At 33.8% G+C, this 17,027-nt stretch overlaps 1 protein-coding gene across 10 annotated transcripts; it reads right to left on the minus strand.

Annotated features, from left to right (window-relative positions):
* Nucleotides 1–2,615: 2,615 nt before the first annotated feature.
* LOC130745489 (cytosolic sulfotransferase 15-like) lies at nt 2,616–9,411 on the minus strand. Of its 10 annotated transcripts, none has more exons than XR_009021791.1 (6): nt 8,901–9,411; nt 8,576–8,802; nt 8,275–8,455; nt 4,824–7,883; nt 4,219–4,313; nt 2,616–3,534 (listed from the first exon to the last, which is right to left on the minus strand). XR_009021791.1 is itself a non-coding variant. In XM_057597787.1 (5 exons), exon 5 carries the CDS (start codon nt 7,028–7,030, stop codon nt 6,011–6,013), a length of 1,020 nt encoding a protein of 339 aa, XP_057453770.1. In that variant the 5' UTR covers nt 7,031–7,883; nt 8,275–8,455; nt 8,576–8,776; nt 8,901–8,973; nt 9,071–9,411; the 3' UTR covers nt 2,616–6,010. The 10 variants fall into 10 exon arrangements, 6 of the variants coding, with proteins under 6 accessions (XP_057453770.1, XP_057453768.1, XP_057453766.1 ...); XR_009021793.1 differs by having other exon boundaries at nt 2,616–3,392; nt 3,480–3,534; nt 4,219–7,883; XR_009021790.1 differs by having other exon boundaries at nt 4,219–7,883.
* Nucleotides 9,412–17,027: the final 7,616 nt, after the last annotated feature.

A 17,027-nucleotide genomic window follows, 5' to 3' on the forward strand; every position in this document is an offset into this window, starting at 1 on the left:
GCACCCTATTTTTCTCTTGTTCAACAATGGCCCTTTCATGATCCACCATCACCTTCTGCTCCTTCAAATATAGATATACGCACCCAGCAATGGTGGATCCTGAAATCTGTTCATCTCCCTCTGCAACTTCGTCAACAAACTCCTCGGTGCCTGAAAAAATACCCAAATTCTCCATAAAAACCAAAAACCCTAATGCACAAATCTAAAAATCCAAACTTTAATATCAAAACTAAAGACTGAGATGATAGAATCTGTTTAAAACCAAAGAAAAACAAAAGGGGCGGCGGAAAATGGTAAAAGGGTGTTGAAAAGTCCAACTATATTATTTAAAACAATATTAACAAAGGGTAAATGGTAACTGATTTAGTTAGGGACCAATTAGTAAATATATAAACTTTTTTCTAAAAACTAATATTATTTAAAAATCATTTCAGAATAAATGGAAAAGACACCTTATTTAATACATGTTTTATTACTACTGGTCCAACTAGGCAGAGGCACCATACCTTCATCTGAGAGGAGGCATCACAACAGGCACCATTATTAATTCAAACTTTCTTAATTATTAATATCTGATATAGCTAAAATAGTTCATCATGCACGTTTATTAAATGATCAAGATTCAAGACTTCGTTGCAAAGTGCAACATTCACTTGGAGATGCCTATAGGTCTTTTAAACCCATAGAATCCTTCACCTTAAACTATAAAAATAATGGATCACGTATTTTCGAAGGTACTGATATTGATATATACTGTCATATACACAATTTACCTAATGTAAAACTGAGAATTCTATTAATGGGAAAATGGCACAAATGACACATTTGGCAATAAAGAAGACTGTTATCGAAATAGAATTATATATCTAGACTAGAAAGAGGTTTTAGACAAAGGAAAAACATGCCCGCTTCCTTTCGGCAAAAAAGGAGGAATTCTATCAATCCGTCTTAGCACACAAGGGGTGTGTGAAGGAGCGAGGAGTATTTTATAGGGATGGAAGGAGAGACCCCCTCGGCATGCAAGAGGCCATGGAGACAAGGAGGTGGAAGAATTGGGTGGATCCAATTCCTATTGCTTGTGAAGTCACAATTTTCGAATACCTACTGCATCTTTATGCGTTGATGATGCGATTGTCATCCTTTGGTTTCTTTCCGCGGGCTCTTATAATTGATTATTCTCTTATAGAATTATGAGGATTCATTACTACACGCTCCTTTGACCAAAACACAAAAAAATAGATAATTGAAACACTATACAAGTAGCCTTGGTCAGATTTTAGGAGAATACAATTGAATAACCTCAAAGCCCGTGTTGAAAATGAAGTAGGAATGTCCATTAAGACTCTTCGTACAGATCGTGGTGGTGAATATTGTTCCAAAGAATTTGAAGATTTTTGTGGAGAACATGGTATTCAAAGAGAGCTTACAACTGCATATACACCACAACAAAATGTGTGTTGGAGAGGAAAACCAGAACCATTTTCATGCATGGTGAGAAGCTTGTTAGCAGGAGAAAATGTCCCAAAGTGATTTTGGCCGGAAGCAGTAAATTGGAGCATTCATGTTTTGAATAGAAGTCCAACCTTCTATGTTCAAAATATTACGCCAGAAGAAGCTTGGAATGGGAGAGACCATGAAATAGCTATAATGAATATCACTCACCTCTAGCCCTCCCTCCTATTTCCATAGCGCCTTAATCATCTCACACACGGTAGTGTACCTAATGTGCCTAGATTCAAAACTAGACAACCCTTCCATGGCTGACATATTTTTTTTCTTCGAACAGAGAATAATATATATATGAATCAGGAATAGATCAGAGTATTGTGCATTTTAGTGTTTGAAGATTAAGATCCTGGGATAGGGAAATCTATTATGGCGTTTAAAAGCTAGAATGTTTTCCCAAGAAACAATAGTACCTGGTTTTATATTCCCAAATTGAATTGAAGTTCCGGGTTTTAAAACCCAAAACATGAAATTTGTCGTAAATAAAATTCTGGGCTTTAAAAATTGGAATCTAAACACAACATGCACCAGGTTTTAAAATATGGAAGTTAATTTTGTTCTGGGCTTTTAAATTCTTGTACCTCAATTCTCTTCATATCTCCCTCTGGTAGGTAGTGGTTTTTCACCCTTTGATTCTACTCTATTAACCCTATGAGATAAGAAATGACGAAGGAAAGAGGTAAACTTCAAAATTCTCTATTAAATTTGGGGATTGTAAATATCACCCCAGGTCGGTCACCAAGACCTGTCAAAGCGAATTGTGATGGATATAGTAGCATGTCAATAAAATAACATATTACGTGCTAGTGTATAATTCAACATTAAGCAATTCACTAATATCAACCAAACCCAAATGACATTTTCAGTTGAATAATTCTATAGGAATTTCTTAAAATGCAAGCTGTTGTACCATGAAATTGAAGATTTCAGTCTGCTGGATTGGTCCTGCAGAAAACAAAGCATAACATAATCAATTATATTCTGTGTATATGGAGTTTATTAGTAGTAGCAATTTTTGAGTTATAGTCTTATAGACAGTAAAGAAACAAATAGTGAAAAGAATTATTATCTATTGAAAATGTATCAGCATATTAAAACATAAAAAAAAATTGAAAACAAAAAGATATAATATAGATCAAATGAGCATGGGAACAACCTCTCCCAAGTGAGCAAAAATAGACCAGGACACAGCTCCATTACAAATAAGACACAAACCGAAACCAACACAAAAAGGAAAAAGAAAGACAAAGGAGCCAGCCAAAGAGACAGCAACAAAAACAAAGAGGTGCCACTCGAGAAGCTAAAACAGTCAGCAAAAGAGAACCCAAAGCAGCTGCCAAACAGAATAGGATTTTCATAGTAGAAACATGCCCAGCTGTCAAGATAGGCCAAACTGCTCCAGGATAGATTCAGAAAAGAAACAACATCCCTTGTGCCAGTAAAAACGATCACGAAGCAGACAGCAAAAAACAACAACTCACAAAGGGGACCGGTCAAACACACCAGGCAATACTGAGCAGGACAAAACAGAGGCCAGTATGGAAACAGAAGCAATGCATACCATAGCGAACCTGATTAGCTCCAGTTCAAGACACACAGCCGACGGGACCAGGTAGATTAACCCTTAATTTAGTCACTGGACATCATCGAACAGAGACCAAATCGGTCTTTCCCTTACACATCCCGACTTAGCTAGGAAATCAACAATGGTGTTCCACTCCCTAAAAATATGCTACACCCTGATACAGTCAACTTCCACCATGAGTAGATCAAAGGCACATTATTGGCAGAAAAGCAGGGCATGCATTATTGCCTTGAGTCCGCTTCAAAGGCACACAACTCACCTACTGCCATGGAGAAAACACCCAAGAACTTCCTGTTCGAGTCTATGACATAAAATAACTTGCCAATAAACTCAATTGGGAACTGAACATACAGAAATGTTATGGTCAAGGCACAAATATTGATGTTACCAATTCTGATCACCTTTACAGCTCCAGTCCATTACCTCTACTCAGGTCACCAAATCTGAATTAAAAAAAAAAATTAATTCATAAATTCTGTGATAAAAAAAAATCAAATTTGAGAACCAAGTGGGTTGATGTCAATACTTCATCCCTTAAGTAAATGTTTGGAGGTTCAAATCCTAACACCTGTTAATGGAAAAAAAACTGATTGGGCAGGTTACTACTGCTTAGTGCGCTAATAGTGGGACGGGAATTAATCTCACAGCTAACGGTTGTGGAGATACCTTAGCCAAGAAAAAAAAATCAAATTTGAGAGTTAAATTAAAATTTAATAAGTGTTATATGTGTATTTAGGACACTTTATTATGGTAACTTTTATATGATTATATAGAATTTCATTTTCAAAGAATGAGTGGAAAAATCAAATAGTCAAGTAGCCAAGACAGACTCAAAAGAGGAAAGTATTTTATGATTATATATGTTTGTATTTTTATAGTAAAAGGGGGATTGGATACAGTAAAGTAAAGAAGAGCATACTAATAGGCAAAACAAAGTCAAATAAAAAACATAAGTTTATATATTTAGCATCAGACATAACGCACAAAAACCTCAATACATATATTGAAGAAGAGAATCTGAGATATGCTCCACAAAAACAACACCAGATTGATCTCTAGCCAACACCAAGCCCCAATTTGCATCAGTATAGCCAAAGAAAACAGAATGCTAACGTCCAAGATAGTACCTGCTATGGCACAGAGGAACAATCCTAAGACCCATCCAACACTGTAATCTTTCAAGGCTGATGCCAAAAAATGTGTGGTAGCATTTGAATTGATTCTGCATGGCAGAAGAATAACAACCTCTAAAGTCATTGGAAGTGATGACAGAAAGAATGCATCTAAAGTCAGAGAAGTGTTATCATGTAAGTCTGATGTGAAAAAATATTCTTTTTTTTGGGTGATTTGAAATGATTTTTATTGTGCTTGATGATTCTACCCTTTAGTTCACTGGGCTCAGATCATGGGAAACTTATGACAACAAAATTTGGATGCAAAATTTCCTTAATATGAGGAGATGCATGCTTTTATAGTACTCTACTGAGTGAGATTGTCCAAAAATAGGAAGAGTTTTACTACTAAATCTTATTGTTGAAAGAAATTCATGTTCATTGGACTGTAACAAAATATGAGACTGTCTAAAGAGGAAATAACACATGAAATAAAAAGCTTTTTAAATTTTAGCTAGATGAAATGACTTGCTCCTCGAATAGCTTTGGCATCTGCAAATGAAGAAATAACACCAAGCCCAAATTTGCATCAGTCTAGCCAAGAGAAACATAATGCTTACCTCCAAGATAGTACATGCTATGACACAAAGATGAACAATCCTAAGACTCATCCATCATGAAAAATCTTTCAAGTCTGCTGTTAAAAAATGTGAGGCTTCTTTTGCTTTGATTTTCCAAGTCAAAAACAACATCCTCATAAGTTATTGGAAGGGAAAGAATACATCTAAAGTTTCGAGATTCAAAAATCAAACCTTGATCAACACACACTTCCCATCCAAGGTGATTTCTGATAGTAGCAGTAGTTGAGGTAATCACATGGTCTCTTGGACTAATTCTTAGACATATTTGTTTTACGCAATAAAATATTACTTGTTCCAGCTACATGGACTATCCTTATGTAGCCATTTATTTTATATATTGGATACTCATACTGTTGGAATCAAGTGTTAGAGTCAAGTCTCACATCGGAGAAGCTAAGGTAAGAGGGAGAGTTTATAAGGAAATGGACCCATAAACCTAATGCCTTAAGGTTTTGGGCTAAGATATGGTGTCCAAGATCTCTTTAGTGTTTCCCCTCGACCTTGCCCCATGGGTCCTCGTCGTGACTCTACCCAACAAGTGGTATCAGAGCCAGGTTCGTGGGACCATGACGGCTCCTTGTGTCGAAAATCTTCCTAGCAGTGTGGCTAGGCGGCGGGTTCCGTTGGCAGCGTACGGCGGTGCAAGGTGGATAGCTTCCGCAGACAGGAGGACCATGAGTGATGTGGTTGAGGGACTCAAACTTGAGGGGGAGATTGTTGAAATCAAGTGTTAGAGTCAAGTCCCACATCGGAGAAGCCAAGGTAAGAGGGAGAGTTTATAAGGAGATAGACCCATAAGCCTAATGCCTTAAAGTTTTGGGTTAAGATGTGGTGTCCAAGATCTCTTTAGTGTCCAAGATCTCTTTAGTGTTTTCCCTCAACCTTGCCCCATGGGTCCTCGTTGTTTCCCCTCAGAGATATTTGTTTTACGCAATAAAATATTACTTATTCCAGCTACATGGACTATCCTTATGTAGCCATTTATTTTATATATTTGATACTCATACTCTGCTGCACTAATGCTAGCTGGTGCACTCATTTTAAAATAAAAAAATGAAGAAAACTTAAATGGTTAAATGAGATGAATGCTTACACAACACACTACAACTTAGATTCAAACATATATGTAATTAAACATTAATTGGGGAGCTTTCTTGGGATACTAATTAAGAGCACATTCTAAATGATAGACCAGAACCCCTAAACTTTTCTTCAATGATTTTGGATAACTTTTCTACCATTGAAGGGGAAAGGTAATTTACCCAATCTCCTACTTCACCCTTCCGAAAGAAATGCTTGTTCCCAACATCCCTAGTAAAAGTTCCACATTTATTTACCTCTAATTCCTTCATCTTCTCAAAACTACATAGTTGCACTATGTCTTCAATCACCCCACTACTTTCCTCTTCGTGGGTAAAAGGACAGCCCAAGAACTCTCCCACTCTTTTCACATAAAAATTAACATCATCTTTAAGATCCTCATACTTCAAGAACAGAACCTTTTCTGGTCTAGCTATGCTCTCCTTCCAGTAACCTAATATATGGTTCCAAAACGGACCATATCTTGTCGTCCCGTTGCAGTGCATTTCAAAAGCTTCCTCCAACATCAATGTAGGTGCAGATTCAAGCTTCACTTTGTTGACGAACATCCAAAGAGACACAAAGTTGTCAAATGGATTCCTACAAAGATAAATTATCTTACATTTGGAGTTGTCCTTGATGGACTTGGCCAATGAAGGGAACGGAACGTGAGTGCCAAAAATTCTTCTCTCAATCACGTTTGATAGATCAGGAATTTGGTCATGAATCATCTCACCATAAATGGAGGTTTCAAAGAAAGGCACAAGGTGATGGGGATTGGAAGTGAGTAGTGGATGATTTTCTGAGGAAGGAAAATTGTGGCGGTTTACCACTGCGAAGGTAAGAGCTTTCAACCAGGTGGTGCCTGATTTTGGATAAGTGGCTACAATAACATCACTATCTTTGGCTTGGAATTGCTTTTGAAAAGTGTATATAGGTTGGATTCTATGTGGGTTGCACCAAAAACCTTGGAATAGATAGAGATAGCGTACTGTCCAGCCTTTCTCTCTAGGAAGAGTGGGAATTAGCTCCTTACATTCTCGGCTTAAACTTTCTTCTTCTCTTGATTGGTTTTCTGTTACATGTGTGGGATCTGTTGAAGCCATTGGAGTAAAGAAAGCACCAATGATGTAGCTTGCTAGTAGTGATTAGCTTGAGAATTTAACTCACAACTAGCTACTATTTATAACCTTAATGACCGTTTATGTACACATGTGATTAACAAATCATTAACGAGATTGCTGAATCACTAAATAGGATCCGTTACCAGCTGTGCATAACATTTGTGGCGGTTGTAAGTGTCCAACAAATCACCCTTTAAATTTTGTGGCAGATTGAGGCCCCACATGAGTGGGTGTTCTAATTAAGAACTAAGGTGATTCATGTATTACGGTTGTTGACAACTTTTTTTTGGAAAAAAGAAACAAAGATATATAAAAAAATGTCACAAGGTCACAAGAAGATCAAGAAACAAAGAAACAGGATCAAGATTGCTAGAGTAACCAAGACAAGAACCATACAAAAAGACAAGAGAGGTACAGCATGGACACCAAACCAGGAAAATAAAAACAACAGAAAAAACAGGAACCAGCAAATAGCAGAACAGCAAAACAGCCAAAAGCTCAAGGGGAAGCCTCAAGATCAGCCTCAACGGTTGTTGACAAATTAATTAAGTTAGACTAAAAAAGAAGACTTTTTTTGTCTTGTAGTTTGAGGCAATCTATCTATCCATCTATTATAATATATAGATTCTGAAGCGCGCTAACGCCGCCACCTCAGGATTTATTCTTCTAATTAAAGTTTCCAGATCAGCAGATTTACTGACGTGGCACGTTGTATTCTTCGAAAGGATTGAACAAAGAACGAGAGATCAACCCAACAGAACTAGAGATCGACCCAGTATACATTCTAAAGCTTCTTTCATTCTTCCCCAATCCTCTTGGAGTGTTATCATGAAGTCTGATGTAAAAAAAAAAGATGAAAAAAATCTTTCTGAGTAATAGCCAATAAACAATCTATTAATACTTGAGTTGAATTACGAAAAGATAAGTTCCTGAATTAGAATGAAACAAATTGTGGCTCAGTACAAAATTGTGAAAATTTTAAAATGGTATGGAATGGGGTGAAACTTAAAAGAGAAAATAAAACTGCAAAAAAGGTGAAATAAAATAAAAAATGGATGATTTATACTTTCATGAGAGACAACAACGACCCTACACAGTACACACTATAAGAGAAAAGAAAATGGAGTTAATAAGGGAATGAAGATGTCAAACAGTGGAAAACGAAAACCATAAAAAGGTTTTGAAGGCCATGAAACTAATTTATTCAATAGTTTCAGGTTTTGTACCATATTTGACGTCGTGATGTTCTCTCTAATTCAGGTTTAGTTTCTATGGCCTGCGCCCTTGAAATCGTAGCTGAAACTCATCTCGAGCAGTCACCTTCTGATCCACACCATCTTTGCCTCCGTCTTCAAGAAAACTGGCCAGCTATCTCTCAGAAATGAGATTGAGAGCTTTGGCCTTGTTCTAGATAGAAATGACATCGCCGAGATAGAAAGTTAGGATAACAAAAACAAAATAAAGAGAAATATAGAAAAGAGTGACAAAAATAGTGAATTATCACAGATTATACTCAACTAAACCTACCTCATCCAATATGTCAACAATTCACTTCATCAGGAAAAAAAAGTTAGATGACAACTCACTTGAGTTTCACTTTAATTTGGTTCGTATCGCATCTGGATTCACCACTTCAGTTTTGGAAGGATAAAGCTTATTTCTTTTGTGAGAATAACACCTTGACTACATGAGCCTTTAATGGTTTTACCAAATGAAGGCAAAAGTTGTCTGTTGTAAAAAAGGGTGAAATAACACTGAAAATTCATCAAACAGTGAAAATTATAACAGGATATCAATACGTAAAAATTATAACAGGATATCAATACGTAAAAAAGGGTTGAATAACACTCACTGAAAATTGAAAAATGATGTTGCTTGAGGTAGGACGTGTTATCATCTCTATGCCATCCAATGCTTCTCCTCTCCTCCAAATGATTCATAATCAGACAAAATAGTATCAAAGAGATGGTCGAAAATGCTAGTCACAGAATCCAAACATTTGATTGGAGTGAGGCAACCGACCTGATTAAACCGGTCAATTCATCAAACAACTCATAGTCACATTTGAAAAACTCCTCTAGCTTGTCTTACAACCTTTCTGCCACCCAATTTGCAAAATAAATAGATAGAGCAAACAAATCAGAGTGTAGATTTAATCAGGTTGGTTGGATTTAACCATGGACAAAATACCAAATTGGAGCCAAAATCATAACCATTTACATTAGCGCGATTTAAGGACACTTGCCTGCTTACTTTGATTCCAGAGTATCCATGTGAGAAAGCTTGTTAAATAGAATTGATAATGGGATAATTGAAGCTGAAACTTGAATGTAGGTGGAAGAGGAAGAAGAAGAAACATTGTATGCTTGTTTGATGAGGGAATGTAATCAAATGATTTCATCTATTATGAGCTTAAATCAATCAACCATAATTAATATCCATTTTTTTCTTTATTTAAACATAAATTATGCAAGATATAAGAAATTAATTAGGTTTTAACTCGAAATTTAAAACATAATTCATATTAATGGAAAAAGTATTTTTAATGAATATTAAATAAGGAATATTCAAACAATTTTTTAAAATTCCAAGTTAAGTAATAAAATTCTTCCATCCATTATGGGCTTAAATCAATCAACCATTAATTAATATCTGTTTTTTTATTAAAAGATAAATTATGCAAGATCTAAACAATTAATTAGGTTTTAACTTGAAATTTAAAACATAATTCGTATTTATGGAAAAAGTATTTTTTTATGAATATTAATTAAGGAATATTCACACATTTTTTAAAAAATTCCAAGGTAAGTAATCAAATACTTCCATTTATTATGGACTTAAATCAAACAACCATAATTAATATTCCGTTTTTTTTCTCTATTTTAAGATAAATTGTGCAAGATCTAAACAATTAATTAGGAGTTAACTCAAAATTTAAAACCTAATTCGTATTTATGGGAAAAAGTGTTTTTAAAATGAATTTAGATATGGAATATTCAAACATTTTTTTTTAAAATTTCAAGTTTAAGTAATCAAATGGTTTTATCTATTCTGAGCTTAAATCAATCAATCATTACTAGTGTGATGACCCGTGCGTTGCACGGAAATTTTAGGTTGTTCATTTTTTTATATGAATGAATTAACTTAAATTCATTTAAATTGTGATAGTATGTATCTTTTGTTGTTGTTGAAGAATACATGATAGCATGTATCTTACATATTATTGTTCAATATAACAAACATTAATTTTCCTATGCACAAAAAAAATACAACAAACATTAGCAAAAACTTCCTTATACACTACATTCAAGGTAGAAGTCCGTATGTTTCTTTCATCATCCAGTATACAAATTTTAAGACCCCTTTTTTATCATACTCTAGAGCGTGCTACGTACAACTGACCGTGAAAAAGATAAAGAGGAAAGTATACAAATTTTAAGACCCCTCTCTTCTTTTATCGTACTCTATAGAGTGCTAAGTACAACTGACCGTGAAGAGGAGAAAGATGAGAGTGATACGTACACTTTCTAAATTGCTTTACTAATAAATTTATTAAAATAACTTACTATAGATTTGTTTAACTACTTCCACCAATAATGAAAAAAGGCAATGATATGTGATCCAACTATAATCCATCAATTTGGCGTGACATACTTATATTCGAACTTAAAAATACTTCATTAATGCGCTCATCATATTCATTATCATTGTTGTTTCTTACATCAGATTCATAGGTGTAATTTTCTTGCTTTGGCAAGACAATCACTCTCTCGACTTGTATAAGGCTCATAGACTCAAAAGGCTCATAGATTCTATCCAAGCATTTGCCTCGTCTCATTTATCCCTTTGAAATCCTATGCTAACAGAATAAGCATGATGGGATGCAAGTATTTTGGAGTCAAGCTCATTGATATTATCTACGTCCATCAATCTAAAAAATCCAGCCACATGCTGCCATCAACAACATCAGTGATGTCTAATATCCAACGACTGCAAACCAACAACTCCTTCTAGGACATTGATGTGCTAGTATCAAGCCCTTGCCCTCGAGAGCTGACATATCCCCAATGAATTGTGCAATGATGATTGATGATAGATCTTTCACCGGCACCCTACATTATAGTCTCAAACCCTCAATTGAGAGTCCTTCAAATTTAATCATAGTCAGTATTATCTATGGTCTCTCTAAGGCAACCATAGCTTCTGATGCTATATGAATGCACAACTCCACATTTAAAACATAGGCAGTTAAAAAATCTAAATAAACCTCAATCTAATGCATAATATTTTTAATTCATAAATGTGGTGTATTAAATCAATAAGTAGAAAAAAAAATTATTGATACATGAGATAAAAATGGTCTTGGTTCATTTCCTATGTACTTAGTTTTGACTTCCAAATCTTCTTCTTGGTGCCCACCAGCACTTGCAACTTCTTTGCACCTGAATGTTCATATCAAATAGGGTTTCCTTTGTCAACACCATGATTCTCGTGGCTGTCTACATTGTTGAGTAGTCAATGAGGTTAGCTATATGTATCACTAAAGTATGTTATGAAATTGAATCCTTAATCAGGAGCAAGCTTGGAATAAATTTAGCAAGAAAACCATCAGAAGCAATTCAAGTACTCGTCAAAAAACTTGGATAACTATACAAATAAGAGAAAAAATGCTTAAATAAAGAAAAGTGCATGAATATTAATGGTTTAACTTCATCTTGTCTATCATGCTCAATGATGCCTTGACTAAAGGCAAGTTGAAGATTTCTTCAAATGCATTGTTAGTGTCTGTGCATATCAGAATGAGTGTTAGAACAATTTTAAAATTGGAGGGCCCCTAGGATACATTTTTCAGTAGATGTCTAATGGTTAAAGCACAATTATAATTCTCACTTGAATAGTGCCACCAAAAGGATCAATTATGTACCGATGTTCGTTAATAAACTCCCAAACCCAAAATAATAGAATTCTCCCTAGTCAGAATAGTTTGCAATCCATTTTAAGGGAAACTATAATTTACCAAATTCCAGTTTTAAAGGCTGGAAACATGGTTCTCAAATAGAATTTGAAAGCAAAACAAAGGGAATAGTCACACAAGGGAGCAAAACTATGGTAATCATGTTTTGACATCTCCATCATCTATAAAATAACAAAACTACGGAACAAACATCTAAGAGTTACACTCAGGAAAACCCCTGCTATCCGACCAGAGTAAAAACATGAAAAATATTACCTTATTATAATGCCAATAACCATAAACTCGAATTAGCTTTTAATAGCAAATGTCATAAACAACATTTATATAGATCTTCAATATAAGTTCCCTGCAAGAAAGATGATAAAAACTAAATAATTAGAAAATCATTAGTCTAGATAAGAAGGACGATCTTGGGCAGGCAGGGAGAGTCTCCTGCCTAAGAGTTTGATTTGTGCTTATTTAACTTCTTGTATCAGGAATTGGGCCTTAGATATGTGAGGCCCAATTCCCTATGTTCATTAGGGTTACGGATCCACCCATTATAAAAGGGGGGTTTCTAATTGTATTCAACAGCTTTTTACTCATTTATGACATAATACACATTTATTTTATGATCTTTCTTTATTTGTGCTGTGATAGGGCTTTCTAAAATATTCTCTTAAATTTGGTAGGTCTCTAATACAGAACAGAATGATTGAGAGTTAATATCACTGAATAATACAAAACATTAAAAATGTACATTTTATAATTGAATCACAAAATTGATTGTGCTAGTTAAATTATTTGAATTTAAAAAATTTGCTAATTTAAATGATTGAAGTATTTATGAAGTTAACTAAATATTTAAAATAAGTAAAGGAGAGAATTTGAATACGGGGCATTGCCATTGACAAAGGTTGTAAAACCTTGACTTTATATAAATTTTAATAAATATAATAATTGAGAAACTACATTTTTTATAATATTTAATTTTTTATTTTTCTAAAAAATACAGAAAATACTTTTATTTTAAATTCAAAGTATTTATAAAAATATACATAAACAAAATTTAATCTTTGAATTTGAATTCCCTATTTATTTTTTTGGTATGAATTTAGTGCCTCATTGTCTATTTCTTATTTTGTAAGAATTTATTTAAATCACAATTAATATTTCACATTTACTCTTTAATATGAATATTCTCTTAGATCTGGTAGGCATCTAGATCAAAATGATTGAGAGTTTCTCTTTTTCTTTTTGATTGAGAGTTAATATCAATGAATAATGGAAAACATTAAAAATGTACATTTTATTATTGAATCACGAAATTGATCGTGTTAATTAAATTATTTGTATTAGTATTTATAAAAATATACATAAACAAAATTTAATCTTTGAATTTGAACTCCCTATCTATTTTTTCGTATGAATTTAGTGCTTCGTTGTCTATTTCTTATTTTTTAAGAATTTATTTTAATCATGATTAATATTTCAAATTTACTCTTTAATATGTTTCAAATTTGAATTTCATATATACTGTTGAAAAAGTATTGTCAGGATGATGCATGTTATTCTATTTATCTGTTAAAAAAATTGAAAAAAAAAAATATTAGTGGGATTTTAAATTATTATTTCATTTTTTCTCATTAATATATTTAAAATTTGAATTTTATTTATTTTTTGTCATTATTATTGATTAGTTATTAATTTTTTTGAAAGTAGATTAGTTATTAAAATTAAAAGTAAATAAGCAATTTCTTCACCAAAATAAGCAAAATATCATCTTTGTACGATTAAGAGTCATGAATGTAGAGTTCAAAAAAAAAAAAGAGTCATGAATGTAGTAATAATTACTTGGTATTGATTGCTCTAAATATTCCTTAATTAACTAATTTGAATTAAATGTATATATTTTTAACTAACTTGATTTATGTATTTACTTATTTATTGAATAATGTTGTAATTAATGTCGACCAATAAAAAATTAAGGATTTGGACCAATGAAAAATGGACATGTGGAAAATCAAGTAAAACAACCAATAAAAACATGACATGTGGAAATTATAAAGCATCATGGCCCACTTTGGTGGATGGGCTTTATATATTATTAAGATTAATCCTCCCTTTTTTTTTTCTTTATTTAAAGTTAAATTATGCAAAATCTGCTTAATTAGTTAGGTTTGGACACTAACTTTAAAACCTAATTCTTCGTAATTATGGAAAAAAATATTTTTTTAATGAATTACAACTAAGGAATATTCAAGAAGTTTTTAAAAAAGTTGCAAGTTTAAGTAATCAAATGGTTGACATTTATTATGAGCTTAAATCAATCAACCATAATTAGTCTTTCATTTTTTTTTTCTTTATTTAAAGATAAATTATGCAAGATTTGCTATAATCGGGATCAACCAGTATACAGTGTTACCTTTAATTTTCTTTACACCAAATTAGGAAAAGTCAAGTTTTTCTAATCCTATTTTGGTGTAGAAATCCACGTTTTTTTAGTATTGGAGAAAATGTATATTCGAAAAAAATCTTAACAATTAATTAGGGTTTGACTCAAATTTTAAAGTCTAATTTGTATTTATTGAAAAAGTATTTTTTTAAATGAATATCAGACAAAGATTATTCAAACAGATTTTAAAAAAAATTTAAGTAATCAAATGGTTGTATCTATTGTTTAACACTATGAGTAATATTCACTTATATGTATCTTTGATGTCTTTTAAAACATTCATCTTTCATGCTAGACAAAATTGCTTAAAAAGTGCATTTAATTACGTTTTTAATTCAATCACCCTTAAATGTTCTTTGATTGAGCCACCATATTCACACCATTATTAATTGTGTAGCAAGTAAGAGAGAAAGGAGAAGAGAGATATGAGAGACAGAGAAATAGTCTGATGGGGATGCTCTGCTAGGTGCAGACTCCCTTGTATTTATATTATTAGGTTTAGAGTGTTGAGCAAGTATACATGTGGGCCTGGACCATGGACTCTTAACTATGATGGGCATCCAAATATTCATAACACTCCCCCTTGGATGACCATCCCTTAAGAATGTGCCTCATTAAAACCTTACTAGGAAAAACCCAGTGTGGGATAAAAACCTAGTGAAGGAAAAAGAGTACATCATTCTATAGTTCGTCTTTGTACATTGCCTCATTAAAAAACCCTACCAAGAAAAACCCAATGGGAAAAAAACATGGTTAGGGAAAAAGAGTACAATGCATTTCAATTCAGATCTTTAAGCCGAAGAACTCCCATATTTTGCACAAGCTTTTCAAATGTTGTAGTTGGAAGAGCCTTCGTAAATAAGTCTGCTAAATCATCACTTGAACGAATTTGTTGGATGTCTATGTCACCATTCTTTTGTAGATCATGAGTGAAGAAGAGCTTCGGTGATATGTGCTTTGTCCTATCTCCCTTGATTCCTTTGTTTGAGCAATGCATGCAGTATTATCTTCATACATAGTGGTTGGCGGCATCTTTCCAGAGGACAGACCACAAGTATCAAGTATGCATTGAATCACAGATCTCAGCCAAACGCATTCTCGACTTGCCTCATGTAATGCTAGTATTTCTGCATGGTTAGCTGAGGTGGCCGTTATAGTTTGTTTCGTAGATCTCCATGAAATAGCTGTTCCCCCCACATGTAAACAAATATCCTGTTTGAGATCTCCCACTATGTGGGTCAGACAAATATCCAGCATCAGCATAACCAATTAGATCAAGCTTGGACATATAGGGAAAAAATAAACCCATATCCATTGTGCCTTTAAGATAACGAAAGACTTGTTTTATTCCATTCCAATGTCTTCGTGTAGGTGAAGAACTATATCTTGCTAATAAGTTAACAGCAAATGATATATCAGGCCGAGTATGGCTAGCAAGATACATTAATGCTCTAATTGCACTAAGATATGGTACTTCAGGACCAAGTAGTTCTTCATCCTTTTCTCGAGGTCTAAAAGTATCTTTATTTACATCTAATGACCTTACAACCATTGGAGTACACAACGGATGTGATTTGTCCATGTAGAATCTTTTCAGTACTTTCGCAACATAAGTCTCTTGGTACATAAAGACTCCAGCATTTAGATACTCAATTTGTAAGCCTAGACAAAATTTTGTTCTTCCCAAGTCTTTCATCTCAAATTCTTTCTTTAGGAAATCCACAGCTTTTGGAAGCTCATTTGGAGTCCCAATAATGTTCAAGTCATCGACATAAACAGCTATTATGGCGAACTCATGCCCAGACCTTTTCATGAATATGCAAGGGCAAATTGGATCATTTTTATATCCCTCTTTCACCAAATATTCACTGAGGCGATTATACCACATACGCCCAGATTGCTTTAGACCATAGATTGATTTATTCAATTTAATCGAATAATCACCCCGAGGGTTAGAAATGTGTGCTTCAGGCAACTTAAATCCTTCAGGAAGTTTCATATAGATGTCAGTATCAAGTGATCCATACAAATAAGCTGTAACAACATCCATTAGGCGCAAATCGAGCTTTTCACGTACTGCCAGACTAATTAAGTATCGAAAAGTAGTTGCATCCATCACTGGTGAGTATGTTTCTTCAAAATCGATCCCATGCCTTTGTGAGAAACCTTGGGCAACAAGTCTTGCCTTATATCGGAAAATCTCACCATTTTCATTTCTTTTTCGTACAAAAACCCATTTATATCCAACTGGGTTTACACCCTCAGGTGTACGGGCTACAGGCCCAAAACCTTTGCGCTTCTCAAGCGATTTTAACTCAGCCTCGATTGCGTCTTTCCATTTTGGCCAATCATTTCTTTGTTTGCATTCATTAACAGACTTTGGTTCATGATCCTCATCATCGTTTATCACGTCTAGTGCTGTGCTATGTGCAAAAATTTCGTCAACGTTGACTTTGCTTCGGTCCCATTTGACTTTATTCAAGACATAATTAATTGAGATCTCACCATTTTCAATCATTTCAGGTACCTGAGTTTCTTCTGAAACTGTATTTTTAAGTATGTCTTGTTGC

The sequence above is a fragment of the Lotus japonicus genome, chromosome 3 (genome assembly GCF_012489685.1).
Source record: "Lotus japonicus ecotype B-129 chromosome 3, LjGifu_v1.2".
Classification (NCBI taxonomy): Eukaryota; Viridiplantae; Streptophyta; class Magnoliopsida; order Fabales; family Fabaceae; genus Lotus; species Lotus japonicus.

Coding starts and splice junctions, on each gene's coding strand:
- LOC130745489 (XM_057597787.1), bottom strand. CDS start 7,030: ATGGCTTCAACAGATCCCACACATGTAACAGAAAACCAATCAAGAGAA.